This window comes from Simochromis diagramma, unplaced genomic scaffold (assembly GCF_900408965.1).
Source record: "Simochromis diagramma unplaced genomic scaffold, fSimDia1.1 OVJJ01000753.1, whole genome shotgun sequence".
Classification (NCBI taxonomy): domain Eukaryota; kingdom Metazoa; phylum Chordata; class Actinopteri; order Cichliformes; family Cichlidae; genus Simochromis; species Simochromis diagramma.
In genome coordinates this window covers 1,044,912-1,071,796 of record NW_024387523.1, presented here as the reverse complement: position 1 = coordinate 1,071,796, position 26,885 = coordinate 1,044,912, and the positions used below count along the sequence as shown (strand labels likewise).

The 26,885-nt window shown below is 40.8% G+C and overlaps 1 protein-coding gene across 7 annotated transcripts in view; it reads right to left on the bottom strand.

The window, feature by feature from the left end:
* cica (capicua transcriptional repressor a) overlaps window positions 1–26,885 on the bottom strand; it is a 59,733-nt gene that overhangs the window by 11,134 nt on the left and 21,714 nt on the right. For 5 of the 7 annotated variants that reach the window (XM_040020894.1, XM_040020893.1, XM_040020889.1 and 2 more), the window contains 9 exons: window positions 19,213–19,344; window positions 16,581–16,734; window positions 7,405–7,504; window positions 7,094–7,276; window positions 6,656–6,782; window positions 5,586–5,758; window positions 3,033–3,165; window positions 1,176–1,258; window positions 42–873 (listed from right to left, as the gene is read on the bottom strand). In XM_040020894.1, the coding sequence (XP_039876828.1) occupies window positions 42–873; window positions 1,176–1,258; window positions 3,033–3,165; window positions 5,586–5,758; window positions 6,656–6,782; window positions 7,094–7,276; window positions 7,405–7,504; window positions 16,581–16,734; window positions 19,213–19,344 (1,917 nt within the window). The remainder of the gene's footprint in view (window positions 1–41; window positions 874–1,175; window positions 1,259–3,032; window positions 3,166–5,585; window positions 5,759–6,655; window positions 6,783–7,093; window positions 7,277–7,404; window positions 7,505–16,580; window positions 16,735–19,212; window positions 19,345–26,885) is intronic. The other 2 variants (XM_040020895.1, XM_040020896.1) reach the window with 2 other exon arrangements.

Sequence of the window (26,885 nt, the reverse complement as noted above, 5' to 3'; positions counted from 1 at the left end):
TTTTTTTTTCTCTCTCAGCCAATTGTTGCTCTCTGTCTCACCTCTAGTCCCGGGGCTGACTCTGATTCCCGCCCCCGAGTGCACGCCATTGGCCAGGGCGGCATTTGCGGGCAGGGAGAGGATTTGCTGGTGAGTGAGTTGAGGGGAGGAGGGGCTCTCGGTGGGCAGGATGTACTGCGCCTGTCCCGGGGTCGTGGGGCAGGCGGGAGGTGTGAGAGAAGAGGTGGTGGCAGCAGTGGGGTGGAGCTGGAGGACAGGTAGGGGGCTTTGGATGTGTAGGGAGAGGAGCTCCACTGCTTGAGCGGGTCCCAGACCTAGGCTAGTGAGCAGGCTGCTGCCTCCTACAGGGGTTACACTGACTGGACCAGGGGAGGAGGACGACAGGTACCCACCCCCTGCTGTGATCGGCAGCTGCTGAGCACCTCCACCCCCAATCAGGAGAGTGGCCTTCTTGTCCTGTGGCAGGGTGCTGAGGGTGATGGCTCCTTCCACCGGCTTGCTGGCGATGGGGATGGGCGTGCTGGCGATGGGGCGCACAACGTTAGTCACCATCGTGGGGGCCATGCGGACGCCGACCGGGGTCAAACTCTGCTGGGCCAGCGGTGGAGGAGGCTGGGCGATGGAGAGAGAGGAGACACCCTGCCCACCTCCTCCATTTCCTTCTCCTCCACCCGCTGCCGCTTGCTCTGTCTTTAGGGCTCCCTCGCTCTCATCCTCTCCTCCATCTGCGCCTCTCTTTCTCTTCTTCTCTGACCCGTCTTCAGGACCTCCTCCGTTACCGCCACCGTTCCCTTTAGCCGAGGAGGAGTCGGAGTGAATGATGGAGGGAGAGGAGGAGGGGAGAGAGGAGCGAGCCACAGGCTGGAAGCCATGCTGGAGGGAAGAGAGAAGCACAGAGATCAAAGGGGGAAAGTTAATATGTGAAGTTCTTCTCAACTTACAGTAACTTTGAAAAGTCTGTGGGTTTTTAATGCTCGATGGGAATAAAGAAATGCAGAAAAAGGCTTAAAATAAAGCACCAACAATATGATGCTAATTTAACGCTGATGACTCAGAATCACTTTCGATCAAACAGAAAGAGCTTTGTGCTAAATTTCAAACTTTACAGACTCCAAGAACAAGTCAAATAAGACAAACACATGTTGAATGAACATCTCTTTAAACCCTGCACGTACCTGTCCATCTGGTTCATCCTCATCGCTGTCTGTCACCCTCTCTTTACACTTGAGGTCGATGGAGCCTTCAGGACATGAATCTTCTGAGGGTGAAATATCACACAACCCCTTTTATTATTAGAATAATTATTCTTTATTCACCTACAAAACATTTTAGCCTTATCAATTTCATTGATCTCTTTCTTATTTACTCTCTTCAAAAAATATCGGCACAAGTGCACAAAACGCACACAGCACACTTCAAACCTTTCATGGGTTTAGATTTTGTTTGGATGTTTGCGAGTGGTGGACACATTGAGTCTCATGTGTCAGAACATTTAGAGCATCCAGCGCTTTAAGGCTTTTTCATGAATTTTTGGCTGAAATGTCTTTATTACAGTTCATAACAGTTAAAAATAGAACAGAGGCTCTGAGGATTTCTGATTTGTTTATTCCTGTTTTATTTCACATAAACCTGCTGAATCCACACACGCAGGCACGATTCACTACTCTGCCTTCTTTTGGGTCTTTTGTTAATTGTGCTTATGTCCCGTATTCACCTCAGTGATGAATGAATTCTTTCTATTCTAAGTCAGGTCTTTTTTTCCTTTTCCTTTCCTTTATGTTCCCTGTTTCGATTTAACTGATACTCTTTCTTCTATTTCAAAGTGTGTCATATTTCCTTGTCTTTGTCTCCTGTTTTGTCCATGTGTCAATCTCCTTCTTTCTTCTTATTTCCTGTTTTATTTTGGTGATGACGTTCTCTTTGCCTATTGTTCCTTTGTGATTGCTGCCCCGCCCTCATTAGTTTCATCTGTATTCAGTTGTGTCCACTCAGTCCTGTGTATATACCCACTGTATTCTTATCTCTCCACTCTCAGCTTTCAGTTTTTCTCAGTATTATCCACACACTGTAAAAAAGATGGCGGTAACGTCACTTCAGAAGTGAAGCTTCAACCCTGCATTCTTTCTAATGACCAGCAGGGGGTGACGCCTCTGGTTCCAGTTATATAGAAGTCCATGTGAAAACGGCCTTTGCTGTAAACCCTTTCGTTCCCACACTCGTCACACCAAAACGGTGGGATTTCACCAACCAGTGGGTGACATCATGGTGGCTACATCCATTTTTTAATGCTATTTATGGTTTTTCCTTCTATGTGTCTGCTTTAGATTTCTGCTTTTATTGTGAAACACTGGACCTAACTGGACTCTTCTAAGTATTTATCAGCCATTTAAACCTTGCCTTTTGTTTATTAATCTTGCCTCAGTTTCCTGCATTTGCATGCTCTCTCCTGCAGATTCTTAATACCACGTGTTTGCGTGCGTGACAGGGATATTTACTTGTGTCACAAAAGATCTAGTAGCTGCGTGAGCTCACAGAGGAAGATTAATGACGAAGAAAGAGACCTGCCCTGTCAGAGGCATTGTTATACTTATGAGTCACGTCATTATTATTATTTTTTTTTTAACAACAAAAGTCTTCAGCTTCCTACTGGGCGAAGTGAAACACACATGTTTATAATAGTGAAAAGGAAGTATCCTGTAGGTTGACTGGAAAATCTACATCTATGACTATGAATTGATTTCTTCTGTAGAGCAAATGAGACAAAGGTTGTTAAGGCTGCCTGCAGACTTTCACAGCTACACTGGGAATTATGTGCTGTTGTGGTCGTGATATTTTAAGACTAGCAATTAGCAGCTGAAGTGTTAGGGCTGCATGACAGAGACACTTTTTTTTCAAGCATTAGGTATTTGCTGACAGAGTCACACTGAGTAAGAAAACAGAAGTTTACTGGCCATCATGGGAACTGAAACTATTACTCTCTGGTTATGAAACTGTAACCTCACTAAAATCACTCTGCAGATAATCTCACTCACCCATGACATCATCGTCTCCCTCTTCCTCACAGATGACCATGCGTTCCTCATCGCTAGTCACGTCCTCGCTGGCCCCACCCTGGTACAGCGACTGAGGCGGTGGACGGCCGCGAAACAAACCTGTGCCGTCCTCCTGAAAGTGGAGAAAGAAAGACGGCACATGAAGTGATTTCTCTAAAATATATCACCGACACTGAATGACACCAGCCAACATTTATGTCCAAAATATGGGAGATTTTTTTTTTTTTAGGACGACAAGAGTATTTTATAGTGATTGTGACACAGAGTGCCACTAAAGTTACTGAATGTTTAAATAAAGTTTGCCCTGAAAAATGTAAAATAAATCATTTTTAAGCTACGTCCTGCAGTATAACCAGTGATCTGGAACTACTCTGTGTTTTTGGTCCCTGCACATTCTTCTCACGGCACAGAGATATCACTATTTGTCCTAATTTGGTTGCAACTAGTTGTGTAATTTAATATGAGTGGGGAGGGGTATCTTTGGTGGTTTTACAATATTTCATGTATGAGTAATTGATTTGTAAACCTCAAGTTGTGACTGTTCAATTCAGTTTTATTTCTATAGCGTTAATTCACAACAGCTGCCTTAAGGTGCTTTATACTGTAAGATAAATAAGCGGCACTCGATGACAGTAGGATGGAAGAAGTCCCTTCTGACAGGAAGAGACCTGCAACATAATCAGGTTCAGGGAAGGGCAGCCATCTCCTGGGATGGTCGGGGGAGAGAAAAGTAAAAAAGGGAAAGCATAAAAGACAAATAAATACCACAGACTATGGGAGAGAGAAGACAAACATTACTGAGATGCAGTGAAAAGTGTGTAAAAAGGTCAGGGGGGAACAAAATGCTCAGTGCATCACGGGAAGTCCCCCAGCAGCTTGAGGCTATAGCAGCGTACCTAAGGGATGGTTCAGGAATGTGTGATCCAGCCCTAACTATATGCTTTATCAAAAAGGAAAGTTTGAAGCTGAATCTTAAAAGTAGAGCCGGTGTCTCTCTCCTGAATCCAAACTGCGAGCTGAGAGGCCTGATAGCTGAAGGCTCTGCCTCCCATTCTACTTTTAGAAACTCGAGGAACCGCAATTAAGCCAGCAGTCTGAGAACAAAGTGCTCGGTTGGGATAATATCATACTATGAGGCTTCTCAATCTACAGCAAGACCTGATCATTTAGGACTTTGTATGTGAGAAAAAGGATTTTAAGTCAGTTCTGGATTCAACAGGGAGCTAAAGAAGAGAAGTCAGTACGGGAGAAATATGATCTCTCTTTCCAGTACTCTCGCTGCGGCAACTGAGCCTCACTCAAGCTTTTCAAGGAGCTTTTAGAACAACCTAATGATAGTAAGAAATTACAACAGTCCAGTCTCGAAGTAACAAATGCAAGAGCTCATTTTTCACATCCGTCTGAGATAGGATGTTTCTAATTTTAGAGATTTTGCACAGATGAAAGAAAGCAGACCTAGACATTAGTTTAATGTGTGCACATATCCTGGTCTAGGTTCCTCTTTCCAACTTCACTGAAGTCAGCAACTCGCACACATTGCTCGAGGCATTATTATTTATTTTGCTGTGTTTTAAAGTCACCTTTCTGATGCATGTTGCTGTGAAACAGACACCTCTTAATGCATGTTGTGGGTTACAGATGGATTAAAATCTCATTAAAATTACATGTGGTGTGTGAATTCTGTATGTAGACAGCATTTCACAAACAATCTGGCAGACGAGGTAACCTTGGTAACAGATGCATGTATTCCAATTATTTACAATAAAGTCTGAGACTCACGCAAATTCCCAGGAGTTTCCCCGAGAGATGGAGGAAAACAGGATTGTCTTAAAATATGGGAGAAACCCGTGAAAAAAGTGTTAGTGTTGGAAGATGTGCTGTTTATAAACTCTAAAGAAATCAGACAGAAGTAATGCAGCTATTATTAAAGCATGCATACATTCTTTACGCCCGTGGCATCAGATGAACGCCTTCAGACAAAAGCGCTCGCATGTAGGCCTACTCCTCTGTGATTAGGAGCGAAGCAGCAAACACCAGTCTCATACCTTCAAAGGCACACAAAAAGTAGAAAGCGAAACCTTTGAAGTTGGAGGCTGCTCTCCCCCAGAGCTTCCACTGGGTTTTCAGCAGCAACAACTCGAGCCCTCACACAAAGCACCGAGCGAGTCCATTTGAACTGCTTTTGAACAGCATTCGGCCAAAACGCTCTGCGGTCTGAGGGACACACGTCTGCGGTGTGCGTGCAGAGGCACACACAAACACTGCAACCGCTGAGTTCATGTGGGTTTCTTTAAGTTACTTCACTCTGTTGCTTCTTCATTTCACTCTGGGATGCATTTTGCTCTAAGAAACTTGTTAAATACACTCAACTTGACACATTAAATAGATTTACGTGGGTGTTTTTCTGAGAAATTACACTGTTTGGTAAGTAACCAGTTGGTGGTATCCAGTGATCTGAAACAGCTTTCTTCACAGTCTTAAATCTCCTGAGTCTGTTTGCTGCCTGGCAGCTACAGATTAACAACCTCGCACCTTCTCCAGGTCTCTCTCCCACTCCCTCTGCTCCAGGGTGTGCACTGCACTCTGGGAAAAGGCTCGGGGACGGTGAGACGGCCCCCCAAACATCCCTCCTCGACGCTCCGATGCCCCCGGCCATCCCGAGCCTCCCCCCTTCCCTTCCAGCACCTGGGACTCTGAGTGGGCATCTGGGGAAGAGAGAAGAGCAGACTCAGAACAAAGATCAAATATCACATTGAATCATCAAGGAGCGGATCAATACAGCTTCAAATCAATACGTTTATACTCAGAAACGCTCCTTTATATTCTGACAGTCGAGGGGTTTAGTTATTGTTGTCCATACTGAACAAAAGCCTGACACTTGATACAAATGTGTGTAACGCTTTGTGCATGTTATAATAAAATACAAGCAAATCCCTTTAATACTGAAGACGAGGCTCTTCCATTATAGCAAATAATCCTAATCACAATGACTTTGTGATAATTTAATACTGATATTCAGCCTTCCCCTGGCTCATCTAGAGAAACATTGTGAGTTTTATTTCCTCTAGATGGAGCTTTTTAAACAACGGCTCTCTTTGACTCGTCTTTCCTGAAAACAGAGTGAGTTTGAGCTTTTAGGGAGGGGCAAAAGAGCACAGGTGTAACCTAAAGTGGTGTGTTTATGTCACACCAAGACAAAAAAGCTGAGAGTAAGAGTGCTGATGGCCCCTGATCTGAACTTGCCAGCTGACTGGGGTCATTCTATAATCTGCTCATGCTGCTTTGCATTTTGATGTGGTGATTTTTTTTTGTGGGTATGAAAATGTAAAATCACCTGAGTAAGAAATGGATTTGTACAGTTCACCAGTATTTTTTTGACTTGCTTGGAAAAATTGTTAAATTTCGTAATATTACTATATTACAGCTAGCAAACTCGATACGTTTTATACATATAAATGATGTGAAGATCTAAAAAAAACAATGCTTTATAGCAACAGTTGGTATTAAAATTCACTGCAGAACTTATGAAGGTTCGAAGCGATTCACAGATGGTTTTTTTCCCTTTAGCTTAAAAATGCAGATTAGAGGTGATCATCACACACCTATGCTCTCTGACATGCTCCTCTCCCGTGGCTCCTTTGGGGTACCCCGGCCCTCTGACAAAGACTTTCTGCGGTCCTTGTTACACCACTTCCAGTCTGGGTGGGCTCTGAAGTGGGCCTCTTTCACCTGAATGAGGAGAAAGATGGGGGGGAGGAGGAGGAGGAGGAGGAGAAAAGGTCTTCAACTTTCTGTTGATGCAGTTTCAGTTTCTGAATACCAGCTGTGCAGATTTCACAGCTCATGAAATTTCCCCCAGTTTTTTTTTTTTATCTGATAATTACAGAGAAGCCACTTGAAACTGGATGTTTACAGCGGCTAATGTGTTAGACTTGTTAGCAGTAAACTCAATTCAAAACATTTAACCAATTCATTACAAGAAAAAGCACAGAAGTAATAAAATAGGAGGAAAGAAGAAGAATTTGAGGCTGTTTGTTTACCTGAAAGGCCAGATCATGGTACTGCTGCTTTTCATTGGGCCCTAAAGCATACCACCACTCGCCCAGGATCTTGCTGACTGTGCGGTTGTCCTGGTTGGGATGTCGCTGGTGCACCAGGGCCCGGTGGCGTTTACTGAAGATCATGAAGGCATTCATGGGACGGCGGATGTGGTCCTTTTCCCTCTGGTTAAAGTTTGGCAGAGGACACGAGTGTTTATTGTAGTGACATTTAACAAGCAATCACCATCTGGTGTTCCACTTCTATTTTTTACATCTTGTCTGCTGGTTGACTGGGTGCACTCCGGACTGACCTTTCTGTCTCCGTCCTTAGGCAGTGCACTGAGGGACTGTGTGCGTCTCTTAATGGTTCCAGTGGAAGGCGATGGATCGTTGGCCAAACCCGGGGAAAACCTGCATCCACACAAAAAGAAAAGTGAAACTGAGACTCTGACTGAGACGGGAATTCAAGGGAGATTCCTCAGTCTGAGGCTTTATCCTCTGTCCAGACGTTTTACCACAGTTTCCCAAAAAATAATATCCATCCACGAATGATTGCATTGACAGGAAGCAGAGTGACACAGAAAATATTACAGGAGAAGAACTCAAAAGAAAGACCAGAGATTCCTTTGTGAGGACCACCCTTGACATTCCCATTTTTCCCTACAATAACTTTAGATAGAAGATGATCCTGGTATCATAAATGTAAAAGGGAGACCTTTCATGAACAGCCCCCTACCCCACAGGAACATTTAAAATGCAGTTCAGTTTTGCTATTTAAATTTCAACATAGCTTATGATACTGATCCTCAAAGTTGGCAAAAGTCATTCTAACAAAATGTGATTTTGGCTATAAATTGTGACACTTGAAATATATTCGTCATTACAAAGCGAATATAGCAACACATTAGAGTCCTACTGGGATGAGTATCCATCATCAAGCGATGACACAAAAATGTAAAATGAATACAGACGTGAGAAGACTTACATCGCCAGGCATATGTGAGCCTGGCTTTAATGTTTATTTTCTGAGAGCGATAAGCCCCAGTCAGGGAGCGAATCTGTCTCCAGTCTAACTATAACACAATCCCAGAGTATGGAAGCTAAAACTAGGTCAGCACTGATATCACAAGTCTGTGTTTTAGGGTTTTCTGGAGTAACATTTACACCTTTTAAATATAAAAGCATACTAGTGTGGCTACATACTCCAAGTCAGGAAAGCAATGCAGCAGAAGGGTCTCTGATGCAGTAGTGCCTGCTTATTCAGATATCTCACTCCTCCACCTCATATGTTTTAAATTTGTTTCACAAATTTGCTGCAGGAAGGGAAGGTTCAGCTCACTGTGGCGTTTCATATGAAGTAACCACTTAACCAGTATGAAATGTCGTGCTGCAGAAACCACAAAAAATGTTTCCTTTTTAGTGGTTACCTGCAGTTTTCTATGCAATCACGAAATAATGGAGCAGTTCTTTCCATCTGTGTTGCTTTTTCCACTTCGTGTATCTTTCATCTGCTGTAAATTTAGTTGGCACGACGTTTCTCACCTCTTCGAGACTCGGTGGTAATTTCTAATTATCAAAACAAGGCTGGGTTTTTTAAAACATCCCCTTTGCTGCTCACAAAAAAACCAAACAAAAGATATAAATTAATGAATAAATAATTAAGTCATAGAAATAAAGGTTTGTGGTGGAATGTGGTGGATGAGTCGTCTCAGACTGATGAAACAAACGGCTTCAAAGTCTTGTGGTTCAGCAGCAAACACTTTTGTATCCCTTGCCCACAGGGCAGCAGGGCGATCAGACTGTGGCTGATATTGTCTTTTAGTAGCGTTTCAGCTCTGTGCAGACACCTCAAAGCGACCGTCGCTATCATTAAGCCTGCTAACTACTGAGATTGTATTCAGTGAATTCCACTGAAACGGCTTTTTCTGCTACGAAACTGCATTTTCCCCCCGAGTCACTGAACTGGTTCTGGGAAAAGGCAACCAAACATACATAAACCTGGAATTAGTTTGACCTGCTGCTGTAAACAGCAGTTAAAATAAATGGTAAATGCAGTGATGTGCTTTACTTTTTTTTAATATTATTTCAACATTACTGTTGTTTATATTAGGCTGCTTTGAGTCTCTAACAGAAAAATCATGCTGGGCTAAAACATGATTTTGGCTTTAGATTTGGTTACAGTTTTTAACAGTCACACATGGCAGATATGGGACCAAATCACTACCCACCTCTATGTACTCTGAGGGCCTGAAACTCAGAACATGTTCATAATATGAAGTTCAAATTTTGTAATTATTATATAACTCACATTAACTAAAATTATAAATAAATTAGCTGATTATGAGGCTATCAGGTGGGATCAGGTTTGTTTAACCTTATATGGAATAATCATCCATGAGTATAAGGTGATCGTGATTGCAGAAAACAGAGATTGTTGTTGTGACTACAATACTGGAAGTATTAACTATCACCAAAGGAAGAAACATCCAAAAATAAACTCTTTCACAAGTTAAAAAAAATGGTTTGAATGCATTTTTTTTTAATTCCAAGTATTGCTGAATCAAAGTGTTTGCTTGCTGTTTTGAGCAGTGGTGTCAGAGGAAAACAAGCATCAGATAATAAAAAGAAAAAAGAAATCTGATAGAATGCACAAATGCTTAACTAATCTGTGACTTTAGATAGTGGTTAGACTGAGTGTTGATTCTATCTAGTCTTTGTTTCTTTGTATTAGTATTCTAGTTGCTCACGAAAGTGAAAAAGACTGTATTGGATCGGCAGAAACTGCATGGGTATCGGTACAGGGATGAGAAAGTGTTAATAAGCCATATGCATTCATTGCTTGACACGATTTTTTATAGACCACCAAGAAAACAGAAATATTTTTAAAAATCTGTCAAAGCTTTGTGTAAAACTAAAAATTATATCGGTATTGATTAGGGGGGAAAAAACAGAAAAAACTAACTGAGTTTCAGAAAAAAGTCAGACATTAATCAAGTGTGACATTTAACTTCTAAAACAAATTTTTCTGCTCATAAATGCGTGTAAATAAATGTAATTCGGCATGTGAATCAAAAAATAATCATGGACATTACTATATTTTGAGTTTTTCGTCAAGCAGTACATTTGAAAATGTACATTTTAGTATTAAAAATACAATTTTGATTAAAGAGATTGCACATACTGGTGGAACAACCACTACAGAAACATAAAAAATGATTTTGATCATTACTAATACTGTTAATTTAGTGTAGCTGAGAAATAAACCTTTCATTGTGCGGTGGTCTAATGAATTTATTAAGAACTGTACAGGTGTTGATAAGAGTTCACTGTACTCAAGTACAGAAACCTGACTAAACTGTACAATATTAGATTATTTTTATCAACACAACAATAGAAAAACATGATTTTACAGCTGTTGCTGCAGCTGATGACAGTTTTTTGTTACGTATGAATGAGCAGTTTCATAATGACAAGTAAACGAAACGCTAACCTTATCTTCAAAAGACATGACTGGTCATTTTATGAGAAAAAACAAAAGACAGATTTAGTGTCGATTAATTGGAAAATTAAACATTTAATTATGATATTAAACTTGACGTAGGGGGAAAGTAATGAAACTGACAGGAATGTAGAAATACTAAGAATTAAAATGTGAACATACCAGTTATCAGTATTAGAAAAGATTATCTGAGGGCGTCTGCAGAAGAATAATAGTTTAGTGTTGACTCTCAGACTTTTTCCTGAGAGCGACAGGAAACACAGGAAATCTTGTTGCTACACTTGGTGTCAGATAAAAGGAAATAATAATAAAAAACTCTGTTTAGAAGAAAAGCTTTTGTGAGCAGGCAGACAGAAAGTCTGTTAGACAGTGAACTCGGTGTCAAGCTGTGACTACATGAATATGGTGTTTTTTTTCTTCTCTTTTTCTTTTCTACTCAACATTTTTGGCAAATATGGCAAACACAAGAAAAAGAAAGAATAAATAAACAAAAGCAGATGAAGGCACAAGAGTAATATTTACAGTGTCCATGGAGATAATGATTAAGCTATGGGAAACAAGGAAATATAAAAAAAAAAAAAACACAATAATGAGTCAGAGAGTTAGGATGGGGTAAAAAGATATTATCGGAATAACAAGCTTAAGAAATGTCTGCCAAGATATAACACAGAAAACCCCTCAAAACAGTCATTAACAAAGCCAAGTTTATAGCACATTTTAAACAACACAGCACCATCGTATGGAAAATAACAATTAAGACTTTTACTTTATTAACTGATTAGAATATCAGGGTTGAGCCTTTGGGGAAGGTTACATACATAAGCATGATTGATCCAAACAAAGAGACTTGTGTTCCTGTTACTTTTGAAGATCTGATGAAGAAAAACACATTTTAAGCTCTGATAACACAGTCATTTTGTGAAAGGTTAAAAACCTCGTTGATGGTGTTGCTGAATTATTTTAAATGCCAAAGCCCCCCAAAACAGGAATGTTATATATAACTGACACCATGGCATTATGAAATCTAAATGTAACGTATTTGGTTTAGTACTGTCTCTGTTTCTGATGCTGAAGAACATAAAGTTAGTTTTGACTCAGAGACATGGTACTCTGAGACTCTCAATCAGGCAGTTTGGAACAGTGGTTGTCCTCATAGAGCCGATCGATGGCTGATTCAGGAAACACGTGGGCTACTCATATTCATGACAGTAACTCGATATTATAGTGCAGGTGTAGGTATCTTCGCTGTATCTTCAGTGTTTGTGGCCCATAATGTGGATTAGTGCAGAATTATTCAGGTTTTCTGCTGAGACTTGGACTAAGCTGCTAATGAAGGAGTAACTATATGGACAACAAGTAATGTAAAAACATCTCTTAATGTTTGAATTCAGGTGTTTTCGTTGCCGCAGGTGTATAAAATCACAAACACAGAGCCATGAGGTCTGCCTTTACGAACATCTGTGAAAGTATGGGTTACACTGCAGAGTTTGAGCGTGGTGTTGTAATAAGATGCGTTGTGAGATTTCCTCTCTCCACTCTCAAATGAAGGTAGTATTACTGCAGGAACCACAGCAACTGAGCCACAAAGTGACAAACCACGCAGAGCTACAGAGCGCCGAGTGTTGAGGCGCAAAGGGTGTTAAAATTACCGCCGTTCTGCTGACTCAACAGTCTGCAGAGTTTCAAAACTCCTCTGGTATTAACATCAGCATGAAAACTGTGCACTGGGAGCTTCACAGCATGAAACCCATGTTGTGAAGGCTGAGCAGCTCCTATAGGTGACATGTATAAGTGTCCCGGTACTTTTGTCCATACAGTGTACAAAGTCTTCAAAATTAGATACTCGCTCTTAACCCTCAAGTAGCCAAATATACAATTCATGACCCCAGACCAGTGTTGGGAAGGTTACTTTTAAAATGTATTCAACTACAGATTACAGATTACATGCCCCAAATGTATTTTGTAACGTATTCCGTTACATTACTCAATGAGAGTAATGTAATATATTATCATGCTTTTTACAGCTACATAAATGTACTATTGCTGTGCGAGTTATTACTATTACTGAAGGTTACTCGCCATACCAATACCAACTAGATTTTTAAATCTTAATATAAATGAGTAACAGTAGGGTGGACATTATGTAAAGCTGCACTTTTTGCAGCGATCTCGTATAGTAAACTATTCCGCGCATATATAAAACAGGTCCGCGGCTCCGAACCGTAGTAAAGGGACGTCTGGCTAATACGCCGGGTTCTGTGTCGGGCTAGCTTTACTTTGTTGTGTGGGTCAACTTTGCTAGTGAGAGACAGAGAGAAAACACGAACACGGTGTACAGTCGAGTCTTAATAGCTTACTTACAACTGGACTACACTAAATGTAGCCCCTGAGGCTATGCCTGTAACACAAAAATAATTTTTTGAACAATAATTTTTAAAAATATTTCGTCACGTCATTATGCAGGCCGCAAGTAGAGGTGACATGGGCCGCGAGATTGAGACACAGGCATTAGAGCCCCTTAATGCGTGTTTTGTTTGGGGTTTCCACCGGCGTGGAATTACCAAAGATAGAGAGGGCATAGCATAACATATGTACTCCGTTACTCCCCAACACTGCCCCAGACACATATGTAAATATGCCGATGTGGTAGTTTTGACTGTAAAAAAGTTTCCCGACATAAATTTATGTGAGGAAATATTTTCACCTCTACTCCAACTGTTCATTGTTTTTAATGACAATTGGTCCATTGGTGTGGGAAGGCCAACGGTAATATATATGTGCTTTTTGACATCACAGCTACTGATTTGATTGGAATTTCCCACGTCTGTGTGTTGAAGCAAACCTACGCTAACAGATTTAGCGTAGCAACATTTGCTTTTGCAGAAGATGTTTCTGCACACGTACAAACAAAAATCTTAAATATAAGCCTGCGACTAACGGTAAGGTAAGGAGGTCACAGTTACTAAAACTAAAATAGCTCGGCGACTTGAGGGTTAAATAATTTAAATAGTGTTTTTCTCATGGCATGGTCATGTTTAAACCACACGTTAAACATGGCACACAAGCTTCCGTCGGGGAGTTTGGCAGATTTCACGGAAACAACGTCTGGAGTTTTTTGACTTTTAAGCCAGTTTTTAATCAGATTTAATTACCGATTCTTTACATGCAGCAAAAGTTATGGTTCTCTCCCCACTCGCTCAGACAGGGCCTTAGTGTTTGCTAACAGGAACAACTGCCAAGTGGAGACACTTTCTTCTAGAAGGACTTTGGGTAAAGTCAGTACTGTTTATAGGCGTATGTGTGAATGTGCTTGTGTAGGGGGATGTTTCACTTTTGTGTGGCAGTGAACAAAAGCAGAAAAAGAAAGCAAGAGACTGGGAATGGACCGATAACAAGAGGCTGATAACGAATAACATAAAAACAGGGTAGCGGCGCTAATATACCGGCTCTTTTTAAATGTGCAGACTTTTTGTTTTTATTAATGCCGCTGTCCTCTCCATTGAGATGTAGGCAGATAACAGGTGTAAGCAGTGTAACGTTAAGATATTGCTGATCTATTTCTTTTGGCGACAGCAGCCTTTGTGAGCCTAGTGACCCTGAAACATTCATAACCACACTACCAGCCAGACAGCCGCGCAGCTCGTCTGAGTCACTCTGAAAGAGCAATAACCCCGCCAGATGCAAAGACACAGCCTGAGACTGAGAGGAATGAACAAGCACAGACTATACAACTCCTGCCAGACACACACACACACACACACACTTAAACACACACACACCGATGCAGCTGATAGAAAAGTTGTTTGTTTCTTTTGAATTCTGCTGGCAAAGGTGGATTTCAATACACCTGTTCCAAGTGTAGAGTCCTTGAGAGTTTTAAAGCTGGAGATTCAAACTATACCGACAAACTGCATCTAATATAATCCACAGTTACTACCCGCTTTCATGAGTCATACCGAGAGTCGCAGAAAGGAAACAAACACTATGTATGAAGTGTTTGCTCAAAATGAGTTGACACCATTTAAATGGAGCACGAAGGGACAGAAGGTCCTCGGTTAACAACACTCTGTTGTTTCAGCGAGACTCTGAAAAAAACACACAAAAACTTTAGAATAAAATATCCTCAGCAGCAAGTGAGGGGACCAGCAAGCAGCTACTGATAAACAGATTTCCAGACTGTTTGCTATTTCGCTCTAAGAAGTGACTGAGTTCATATGTGAGTAGCAGACAGATATAAAGACTGCACTTGCATGTAAATAAGACCTAAACCGCTTCGGCAGTCGACTGGCTCCTGATTGGTCAGGGGACCAGGCTACCCTCTACACTTGAATTTAAATTCAATCTATTGTTTTTTGTGATTATTCCACTTCTTCTCCAACAGCACTCATAAATGTTGGCCTCTGTACTCAAAAAAGTAATATCTTACATATAATCTGCTATTTTTTTAAAACTCTAACTGTATATTTTGGAGAAAAGCAAAAAACAACTTGTTTTTTAAGCGTATCATTTAGAATGACTTTTCCCCCCCCTCCTCATTGCCAACACTTGGAAGAACGGCTTAACAAAAGCAATATTTACATACTCTGATAGCACAGAATATGGGCTGGGGTCATCATCGATAAGAGCTTAGACTTTAAAGACACAACGTTATCCTTGTGGTTCCTTATTTTGTGTGCACGGCCTGAGACGACTTATCGCATCATTACCAGTGAACCACATGAACCCTAGGCTACAGTCCCACACACAGGCTCAAGTCTCTATCCTAATGAGGTTACACACAAGAGCTTTTTTTAGTGTTTAAGTATTAACACAGGGCAAACAGAACAAAGTGCACTTCACAGGAAAATGTTGAGGCCATGCAGATTGTGCTGTAATGGAGGCTACAAGCCTCAGCTCTACTTTTGTTACGTGTTAAAAATCAGGCTTTGGCTGCTTGTTTGAGGTCAGCATGCACATCATTATTAGTGTTTTTGTTCGCATGCCTTCTTTGCAGTTGTTTGCAAAGAGTCGGGCCATTTTTATTTGTATAGCTCAGTGGTTTTCTAGCTTTTCTTCAAAGAGAAATCAAGCTTTCATCTGCAGAGAAAAAGCCCTTTATGCTATCCAGAATGACATGAATGACAATTTTGATTTTATTGTCAGATGAAGACGCTTTTGCAATAAGCCCCACTAAAACTAAAACCCCACTCCTCATCATCTGACAGTTCCACACAATCCAGCACACGTTCTTCTTCATCTCTAGTTAACATCCTGTGCTCTTTTACAGTAGCCAAACTTTCTCTGAAAGGGGACCCTTGGTCTTCAAGTGCCTTTCTAACTCATTTGGCACAATGGCATTAGTGGTTACCTCCTCAAAAACAAATGACACACTGATGCTGAAAGCCGTTGACACCCCCAGTCCAGCTGAAGTCATAAACAGGAAACTTTTGGAGTAATTTCTCCTGATAGCTTTTGTTTCATCTTTAGGGGGTTTTATTTGTTTTCTCCACACAAGAAATCTTCCCCCTCACAAATGTTGTCCTCTCTACCAATCAGGACCTTTGATGTGTCATTCAGGGCACTGAATGTATGTAAATTCCATTTGTGCAGTTAAAATAATAAAGCTTGGTTGACTTAAAATCCCATGGCACTCCTGGACTCATGTACACTCACAACCACTTCTATAGTCTTGAATCATATATAAAGGTTCAAAGTGCTTCACAGGAATAAAAACTCTTTAAAACAATAAGAAAGAAAAAACAATTAAGAAATTCCAGGTCATTTTAACAGCAGTGGGTACTTCCTGGTCTTAATGCACTTTCAAATCATGCGCTTGTCCTTTGATGCCCACAGGAACTGAAGTCAGCTGACTGTAGTGCGTTTTATGGCTTTAATCCTCAATATCCAAGCAAATAAAACATATAAAAAGACCCTGTACGCGTTGAAACATCACACGCCAGAAAGAAACTCTGCATAAAATGAAAAAACAAACAAACATTTTGTACTTACGGGTCATCTGTGTCACTCTCCATCTCGCTGTCCACCCCACCCCTGTCTGTAGGAGGATTGTCATTCGTTGGGGGTGGACATGATGGCGATCCTCTCTCCAGGTCTGGAGGACCTGACCGCCCGTCACTCACCAGAGCTACAGCACAGCGAGGCTCTGAAAATATTACCCAAAAAAAGCGATTTATGTGCCAGTTAGTGGAGAAGCTTTATGAAAGTAACAGTGGCGTATGTGTAAACACGGGGCTACTCTGCATGCAGCTTGCTGATGGCAGGTATTCTGGCCAACTGTCTGTGGGAGGTGTGACAAGCTCTGACTCAATCTATGTTATAATCTATTGCTGTAGTAACAAAAATACTTGTGTAAGATGGAGGCAAACATAAAGAAACAGTTCTCTGAAAAGTTAAAATCTAAATCTGTACATCAAATAAGTATGCGTCCATTAAATCCACAGACTGAAAGATTTAGCCGAGTATTCCTTGTATTTATTCTGTTTTCAAGGTTTGACGGGTTTACAGAGACTGGCTTCAACTTCTGAATTCACCATTACTTATTTAGCTAACACTCTGCAGCATTTAGTCAGTCAGGCTGTGCGGTGAACAAATCTAACAAAATAAAATAAGACATAGCTTTTGGGTCTAAAAAGTGGATCCAGTAGTGGCAAAAACAGAAGTCTTATGATGCAGACGTTTATGAGAAAATTACATGATTTAAGGCCTCAGCAAATAATGTCCTCATGAGTTTATATTCTCCGAAGCTAATTTTATTTTTTATTTAATACAGCATGATGTTCATTTTGTAACTTGGTGCAGTTTGATCATGGTGATCTGGGTCCAACGAAGTTATCTATTCCACTTTCACAGATGAGAAACAGAGTGGGGTTTTCTTTCTCTGCTCACTCTCTTAATATTACTTTTGTTTTCTCGATGTTATTTCTCTAATTTTCTAGCAAAAGTATTTCTCAGTATCATCAAAAGAGTTGGCTGTTCACTTTCTCCAGTAAGGAAAATTTTGTTTTTAACCCTGCTGACTTCTAAGATAATAAAGCCACTTACTGTAAATAACCACCGACTGTCACCAAATGGGCAGTTCAGTGCCACTGGTATCACCAGTGTGTGAATGTGTGTGTGAATGGGTGAATGACTGAATGTAGTGTAAAGCGCTTTGGGGTCCTTAGGGCCTGAGTAAAGCGCTATACAAATGCAGGCCATTTACCGTTTACCATTACTGTGAAGCCTCAAGCTCAGTATTTCTGCATCGTCATCTTGATGTTTTGAAACCACACATGATAAGTGATGGTGGATTTCACAGAGAAACTAAGAGGCGTTGCATGCTTACACAGCAACTCTTAGTAGGCCCACCCTAAAGCACACCATGCTTCATACTGCTTTCAAACTCTAATTTGCACAATAAACGTTGTGCTGCATTTCAGTAGAAGTAGAAACTAGTGATCAAAACTGCACTGTCTTCACTTATACAGTCTGTGTATATAACAGATACACTTTGCTAACCAAATTAGCTAGGCATTAGCTGATCAGCTCTATTCTCTCATCTAAATATAGTCATATTCGGTTTCACAGAGCCGAGATGGCACTGGGCCAAACGCCAAACTCTAACCTTCAAACTGGTAATCCAAAAACTAATGAGTGATGTCTAGGTGGCTAAGTATTTATAAAAACACTAACATTGGCTGAAAATGCTGGTGTGTGCAGCAAATGCTGCTAAACACTCATGAGCAGGTCAGCTCATTGGGAAATTATCACCAGCTACTCTGATTTTCTGAGCAGATAAAACAAGCAATTTTAAGTTGTGACCTTCGAAGCAGGTCTTAAAGTGGACCCTTATTTTCTCTCATATGTGGTATGCACTGTTAAAGTGGTAGAGATCATATTAAACATGGATGAAGTCTCAAATAATGAGGTTAACATGTAAAACCCCTGTGGCTGAAAGGCTCAGGCTTCAGACAGCTCAAAATGCTGGGTGTGAGACAGTTTTTAGTACTTTTAGTTTCCGCCTGCTGTTCAAACCTCTATTTGTAAGGAGCAGCCAATCAGATGAAAGCTGGCTTAAAGAAGGAGGAGCTAAGGCTACTTGTTTATTTTGAACTGTGAATCATGCAAAGCTACTCCAGTAGCAGATATAAATAGAGAGGTGGTAAGCAGAACCTCTTTAAACAGCCTACAGCTCTTAAAAATATGACTTAAAGGGCCTAAAATAAAATCCCATTAAGATGTGTACAAAAGAGATTTCTGTTTCCAAATTAGCTTGTAGCTTACTGACAATCCCCACCTGCTCAAATCAGTCTTTGAATAGATTTCAGTACTTGACTCAATAAATAGTGTTATCAACAATGTTACGAGAATAATAATGGTGTGAACACCAACTGTGGTGATTTGCAATCCTGTCGCAACTGTTTTGGGAAACACTGACTTGGCTGTTGATTTGTACTTGATTGTTTTGGCAGGCGTTATTTGAGAACATATCCCTGCATGCCGTTTCCTGTTATGAATATTTTATTGTGGGAAAACTGTTTATAAAACTGTTTTTAGGGCACGAATCCATCTTCGGCACACCTCTCCTGGGTAAAACCTTACGAGGTCGTGTGTACAGAAAAGGAATATGGTCATTTGGTACCTTTGCTCTGATTGACAAGCTGTTGGCCATCAACGGGCTGGGCAGCTGCTCCCGATTGGCTGGGCTCCAGGAAAGGGACCAGCGAATGCCAAGGGAACACTGGCACCGACCGAGGCTCCACGTTGGTCCAAACTGTGGGAAGAGAAGGGAAAGAGGGAGAGAGAAAAAGTGAAATGTCATCATGTTTATCTGCCTCAGTATCACTGCCTGTAAACAGAAAGTATCACTCTGCCCGCTGGCAGCATGTGAAGTCTTGTGTGACCATCACTGCTGTTGAAGCGATACTAAAAACCACACTTTGACAAAATGTGTCTGGAGACCATGAATGGAGTTGTGTACTCAGTCACCTAGTCAGCACCTGTCTCCAGCACACACACATGCAGATGAGCCCTCAGGATAATGAGAGTTGAGGGGTCATGTGGTGTGCGATGTGACGAGGGAACCTGTTATTTTATCCACACAGATTCCAGACTCCAGTCTACTCGCTGTCTAGACCCCTGCCGAACTTCAGACTCTCAGCTGAACTCTCTCTGTAGTGGGATCTATTTCAAGCTGACACAAACGACACCGTAAAACAAAATGCAATAAGTTCAAAGAGTTTAGAGCAACTTCTCCTGCTGCCATCTTACAGAGTCACAATGCATCATGGGTCCAAAATAAGGACCCAACAGTATTTTTCCCCTAAATCATACTGTAAAATCACAGAGAAGTTGTTGTTTGACCATACGTGATATATATTCCTGCTGATATCAGGTTGAAAGAGGAGCTTGGCACGAGAGGCAGTTTGATGACTTTTCAAAACTAAAACTCGTTCCTCAGTCTTTCTTTTAACAGTAATTTTACAACACCGGTTTGCAAGGTTGCTTCAGTAACTTAAGTAAAATAAAAGGAGATGTTGAAAAGAAGTTACAATTAATATTTTAAAAAAGAAACAGAATGCCATAACGTTCATACGTACATACATTTACTGTAAATTTTATAGTCAAGCCTTCACTGGGTACATATTTTTTCCTGGAGTAATTTCCTTTACTAGAGATTTTTTTCCCCTAATACAAATATTTCACAATATGTTTGAAGATACAAATAAAATAATTTAAAGAACTGCCCTAGTCCAATGAATTGCCCTAATAATTATGTATTTCCAATATTTCCCTGGAATGGCAACGACTGTGTTGAACCAGGATATTGTTAAAGACTAAAATATCTCAACAACATTGGACTAACATTAATTTTTTACTCAATGTTCATAGCTCACAGAGGATGAGTCTGGATGCTGGTAAACACTGGTTTGCCACCACTCATTCTGAGCTGGCTGAAATGGGTCTATGGGGATCCCAGTAGGCATGTTTAATTCACATAAAGTAAGTGATTCTTTGGCCTTACATGACATAAATTAATGCTTTATTATGCTCCTTCTGAACATTTTATAGACCAAATTCTACAGTGTTTTACTGCTGAGCGAATGAAAAGCTCAAGCATAATTTGATTTCAGTATATTTATTACAATATCCTTCTGGGTTAAAGCATTTTTGGGGTGCACAAAAGATTCCTGCATGGAGAAAAACCCTGCACGGTTGTCTGTTAATGACTGACCCTGTAAAACCAAAAACATTCCCATTCACCACAGCTGTTTTTTTGTGTTTCAGGCTACTTAGTGAACGTGAACATGCTGATATCCTTAACCAAGGTGGTAAACTCAGCAGAAAAGAAACCTGCTAAACACCAGCATGTTAGCATGTAAAAGAAGAGACTCACAAGGTTAATGGAAACTAAGCTACATAAACCTGTTAAACTGTTGAATTATACACCACTAACCTTTCTAGTTATATTAATTACAGAGGCATGGTATTTTAGACATCTTTACTGAGTTTATTTGATAAAGCGTTCAGCTTCAGTTCCTCCCAGCTCCCTGTTCCTCCCCTGCCTCCATTAGTCCAGATTCAAGTCCAGCCTGGTGGAAACGAACTGGTGGTGAACTCTTCGCTGCAGCACTGACATGTCCAGTTTCCATTTCCATTTATAATTATATAATTAAGTATTAAAATGGTCTAAATATAGCTAACCATTTGCCAGCTATTGCTCTTCTAAATGAAGATCTAGATACTGCTGAGCTAGACAAGTAAGAAAAAGAAGTGCATCTTGGATGTACTGTAGCTGCTGTTAGTTTCACTGTGTTTAAGAAATCCTTTAGATGCAGATTCTCGGATCACATGACTAGGATCACAGCACTGAGACTTCTGGACTCCGTACTTCTTTCTCCAAGTTTATACTACTGTTTGTAAAGGGAACTTCAGTTGAGGAAGTGAGGCTTATTCAAATTCTTTATACACCACAAGACGCTTTGCTAAGATGCCCGGGAAAGTCCTTAAATGCAAAACAATTCACACACGTTATTGTTGTTTTCCTCATTAGTCGGCTGAAGGTAAAATCCAGCTGCACTGCTCTTAAACCCGCGAGGTTGAAGGTCTCAATCGAGGACAAATCAGCTGATGCAGACATTTTAAGGAAGAGCAGAGACAACATTTGATAGCAACCGTAGCAACCGTTCATTATATAAACACGAGACATAAACAAACAATCCCAAACAAAATTACACTGGATTTCTGTGTGTGGCAAATTACAGGCAGGTTTATGGCTATTTATGTATACTGCTTGACTGAAACACATGACACACTTCATTTGTGATAAACCGATTCATACAGACTTCTGTCACAGCTATATGACACGTCACATGACTTCTGGGCAACTGGTTACACCTCATCCACAAGTTAAAAGAAGTCACACTGTTTTACATCACTGTTTTAAAATGTGTTAATATACACGCCCACCCCAGAAGGAATAGCTGTGCTTTGTGTTACAGCTAATGGGGATCCTAATAATCAAATAAGTCCTGATGCAGACATTTGTTACTGTAGAATATTCAGTGAAGACATTTCTTGAATTGGCTATAAGACCAAATTAAGAGAATTAAGACCCTTTCAAATAAAGTGTAACTAATGACAGTCTGCTAGTTTAAATGAGCAGCTCAATAGGATACAGTTATAATGTCACGAATTATTGTAACAATAGAAAGAAGCGTGAATTTCAAACTGTCGACATGCAACACATTTTGCTGTTTCCAGCCACAGATGTGGTCAATTACAATAATTACTACTACGACCTGCTCATCTGTGTAGTACATGTGTGTAAAGGCTAAAATCTCTAAATTTAAACATATCGTACACACAAGGCACTTTACATTGCAAACATGGTATTGTAACAGACACACAAGCAACTATTTGGCAAAAGTGGGGAGAAGGACGTTGTTTTAACAGGAAGAGACCTCCAACACAACCATGCTCAGGGAGTGGCAGTAACCTGCTGTGACCAGTTTGGGGTTGAAGGGAGAGAGAAAAGAGAGACACAAAGACAGACATGCAGCTGTGGTATATAAAACATGGTTAGTAAAAAGAGGGGAAGTCCCCAGCAGCATGAGCCTATAGCAGGATAACTAAGGCGAAGGCATACTTGGAGGTCTTAACCATTAGCTTTGTCAAAAAAGCAAAGTTTGAAGCTCATTGGTGAGAGCAGGGAGGGGTTTCTTGTCTCTTGTGAATTACAAGCCATTAGCGAGATCTAACCCTCACTCATCACATCCAGTTTCAAAACACTAAGATGGCGACAGTGAAAATGCTCGGCGCAAGGCTTCATAACTGCCTTCACAAACCAGTGGGTGATGTCATGGTGATTATGTCCACGTTTTATACTCTCTGTGGTTGTGACATACCAGAATATGGCCAAATGCAACGGTGGGTAGTTTTATTTTTCGGTTTAGGTTATTTTAGCTATGAAAAACCTGGCTAGAGATACTTTGAACATTTTAAGGAAATGCTAACACCCGGAAGAGGTGAAGTGCACTGATCAACTACTGACAGTAGTGAGTTGTGAAACTATCACAGAGAAGCACTGCTCGGATATCTACATCAGATGTTTTTATTGGTTTACTTGGTTTAGTGACAAGCAAAAGGCTGAACTGATAAAGACTTGCACACGATTTAAAGTGGGGAAAACTATGCATCTGACCCATGACTGCACATTACTACCACTAGACCTTTCCTAATAATCACTCCCGTGGGTGGAAAGTATAGCAATAAAACAGCTCCTGAGCTACTTCTGAGCTCTTATTCCTCCTTCTTCTCCGCCACTGAAGACTGCAGATGCACTCAAAGAGAGCAGTAATGAAACTTGTGATGCTAATGCAGCTGCACTTGAGCTGGGCTATATTTAGGAGAGATCTCAGCCGTGGGGCCTGCTCTGCCTTCTTCTGTGTTTGTTTCTGGGCCCGCGATGGCTCTAGGTGTTTTAAAAAATGTATGGCGGAGGAAACGTTACGCTACAGAGGCAGGTGGCTGTTAGCAGCAGTGCGAGGGATGTGATAGGGAGAGAGAGGGAGAGAGAAGGAGAGAGGGGGGAGAGAAAAGTGCACACCAGTAATCAGCTCAGGCCTGAACGCTTTACTGCACTAATTCTACCGGTGGAAACAGTGTATCCATGACAACACGCCAGCAATACGATTGCTCCTTTTTCTGCTGAGAGCAATGAAACACATTCATATCACGCTGGACCTGCCCTTAATGCCCTGTCTGAGGTTGCTGATTGTCTGGAACGAGTGTGCGTGCTTGCATGTTTGTTTGTGTGTGTGTGTCTGTGTGTGTATTGTGTGTAGGAGGTGTGAATGTCCTTGTTGCTCTCTGCACTCCCGCTCTCAGTCTTGCATGTCTAGACATGTCGATATTCTCGCCCTTTTTAAGTTTAAAGTGAAACACCCCTTATCACTCCCTTACACACACGCGTGCTCACACACATGCGTACACATATAAAAAGGGTGACACCCGCTGCACACTCGATAACTGTGACACTACACACACTGAGTCACAGATTACACACAGCGAGCAGCGGGTCTGAGTGGTTGCCAGAGCGACTGATGTATCAAAGCTTTCGATATTCATTCCTCAGAAGAAACTGTTTCACTTTAAAGTCATTTTTAACATTTGACTCAAGACAAGATATTATCATTTAATCACAAAGGAGGATATGAAATCCTAACTTAAGGAACTCAAAGATCCTCGAGAAGCGAAGCTGATAGTTTTGCCACTTGTGTTCATGGCTTTAAAGTGTAGACTGAACATAAAACATGGACGAAGACACAGTTGTACCCATCCATCATTTTCTTGACTCCACCTTTTGAATCCTGCATTTTTGCACCTGGGAAAATGGCATCTTGGTTCGGGAAGTTACCATATTTGGATGAGGGGAAACTCTGTTGAGCTGCATCCATAAACTATTACCTAGTAATAGTAATATACTAATTAAGCTGCACAATTTCACTCATCCAGACTGGAGCACAAACTAGACAAATAACTACACAGCAAAACCATATTATTTGTCAGACAACTGCATTAAAAATGCTATAAAGGCACCAATGCCCCAATCACAGCGGATCGGACCAGTTTTCAGTGCATCCAGTTAATGAGGAGAGCTGTCAATGTAAGCAGCCAAGCCTCTAAGCATACACGTAGTTAGGGTTGGATCAGGTGACCCTGAATCCTCCCTTAGTTATGCTGCATTAGATGTAGGCTGCTGGGGGATTCCCATGATGCATTGAGTATTTCTTCTTCAGTCACCTTTCTTACTCACGATGTGTTAACAGACCTCTCTGCACTGAATCACTTGTTATTAATATCTGGCTCTCTTCCACAGCATTTATTTTGTCCTGTCATAGCAGATGGCCCCGCCCCTCCCTGAGCCTGGGTCAGCTGGAGGTTTCTTCCTGTTAAAAGGGAGTTTTTCCTTCCCACTGTTGCCAAAGTGCTTGCTCATAGGGGGTCATATGATTGCTGGGTTTTTCTCTGCATATATTATTGTGAGTCTATCTTATAATACTAAGCATCTTGAGGCGACTGTTGTTGTGATTTGGCGCTGTCTAAATAAAATTGAACTGAATTGAAATTGAACCTAACTTTCAGCCTCACAGCATCCAAGAGAATGAGTTAAAAAACAATCACCCCCATACAGTTTATATATATGTGGTAACTATCAATAAAGACCAAAATAGTTTGCGGTGCCAGGGTGTAAACATGTTTATTTCTGATGTAGAGTTCAACATTTTAACATTTGCCCACTAGAAGAACAAATTTTTTTTGGTGGCCCTCAGTAATATTTTACTGACCTGTGGGTGCACCAAATATTGAAAGCGATTTTATCTCCCCTTTGAAAAACAGCACCGAAAAATACAAATACCAACAAAAACCAAGATCTGTACTGCATTACAAACAATCTAAAAGCAACAAATGCATTTTGAAACATAAACCAGCAACCTTAACACTAGAGCGACTGACCAAGAAGTGAAGTCATGATAGGCCGTAAAGGCCATTACTCATCGACCTCAGTGAGTTTCAATGACTCCTTCAGGCTTGTGCAGGATTCAAGGTTTCATTTTGTTTGCACACACGATACAACCAGTACAATTAATGCAAAGGCTACAGATACCAAAAAGCCAAAAACACATAGCCTGATGGGGATGACATCACACGTGGATCGAATGCTAATTAATTGTTTAAAGAGGAAAGGAAATGTAAGCAAAGTTCACGATGAAGAGAAAGAACCACAGACAGTGGCTCTACTGCGCAATTTTTGCTGTTAATACACTTTTACTTTATGACAAAGACGTTCTTTATACATATATCAGAACTGCTGTTTACTTAGGAACAAAGACATGAATAAAAGCACCCAACATTACCAGCTAATGCACATATTTTTGACACTGCCCCTTGAACAAAGCTCTACGTAGCACCGACGGACTCCGAGTGTCGACACTCTGCACTTAAACAAGCATACAAAGAGAGTGGCCTCTCTGTTTGACATATAAATAAAACAAAACCTTCTCCACCATCAACAAGTCCAAGCTAAGATCGCATGCAATCCACCCTTGACATGTCAGAGACCGAGATGGAGACGGGCTTTAAGAAAACTCTGGCCAGGAGGAAATGGCCACAGGTAAGAGACGCTATGTTGATGTGCTGAACTTCTCCAATCATTTAAGCATATTAATACTAATCCCAATAAAACTAATGATTAAAAATAACGTGTTCATGTGGTATACAGGCAATCTCTTACTCCCTCTGTCAGCAGGTTCTCATGAAGCTTTCTGTTATCTTCATGTTTAATAAATAAATGTCAGCTTTTAGCGTTATTTTGTCTGATGTGTGCATTTATCCTCTGTAGCCTTCATTCGTATCATGGCTCCCTTCATTCAGTCGTTAAAACTTAAAGAACCCCTGCCTTAAACTAATCTGCAGCTATGTCTATGTTTATCCTCGTCTACGTGACTGCCTGTGCAAAATATTCTGCTTCTACATCATCTCACTATCAACCGTGAAACCAACCAACCTATAAATTGCCAATATCCTCCACTTTCAGTTTTCAGATTTACAAAGTGCTGCATCAAAATGACACAAAATGAGAAATCAGGCATTTTAAATGGAAACAATCTTCGTCATTCATATATTCAAAGTAACATTTCTGAGCTTGCCCAGGCTGTAATATCACAAAGTTGGCATGGAAACAAGCACAAAGTAGATGATGAACCCAAGCACCTACATTTCTCGCTAGCCAATTTTCTTACATCCCACCAC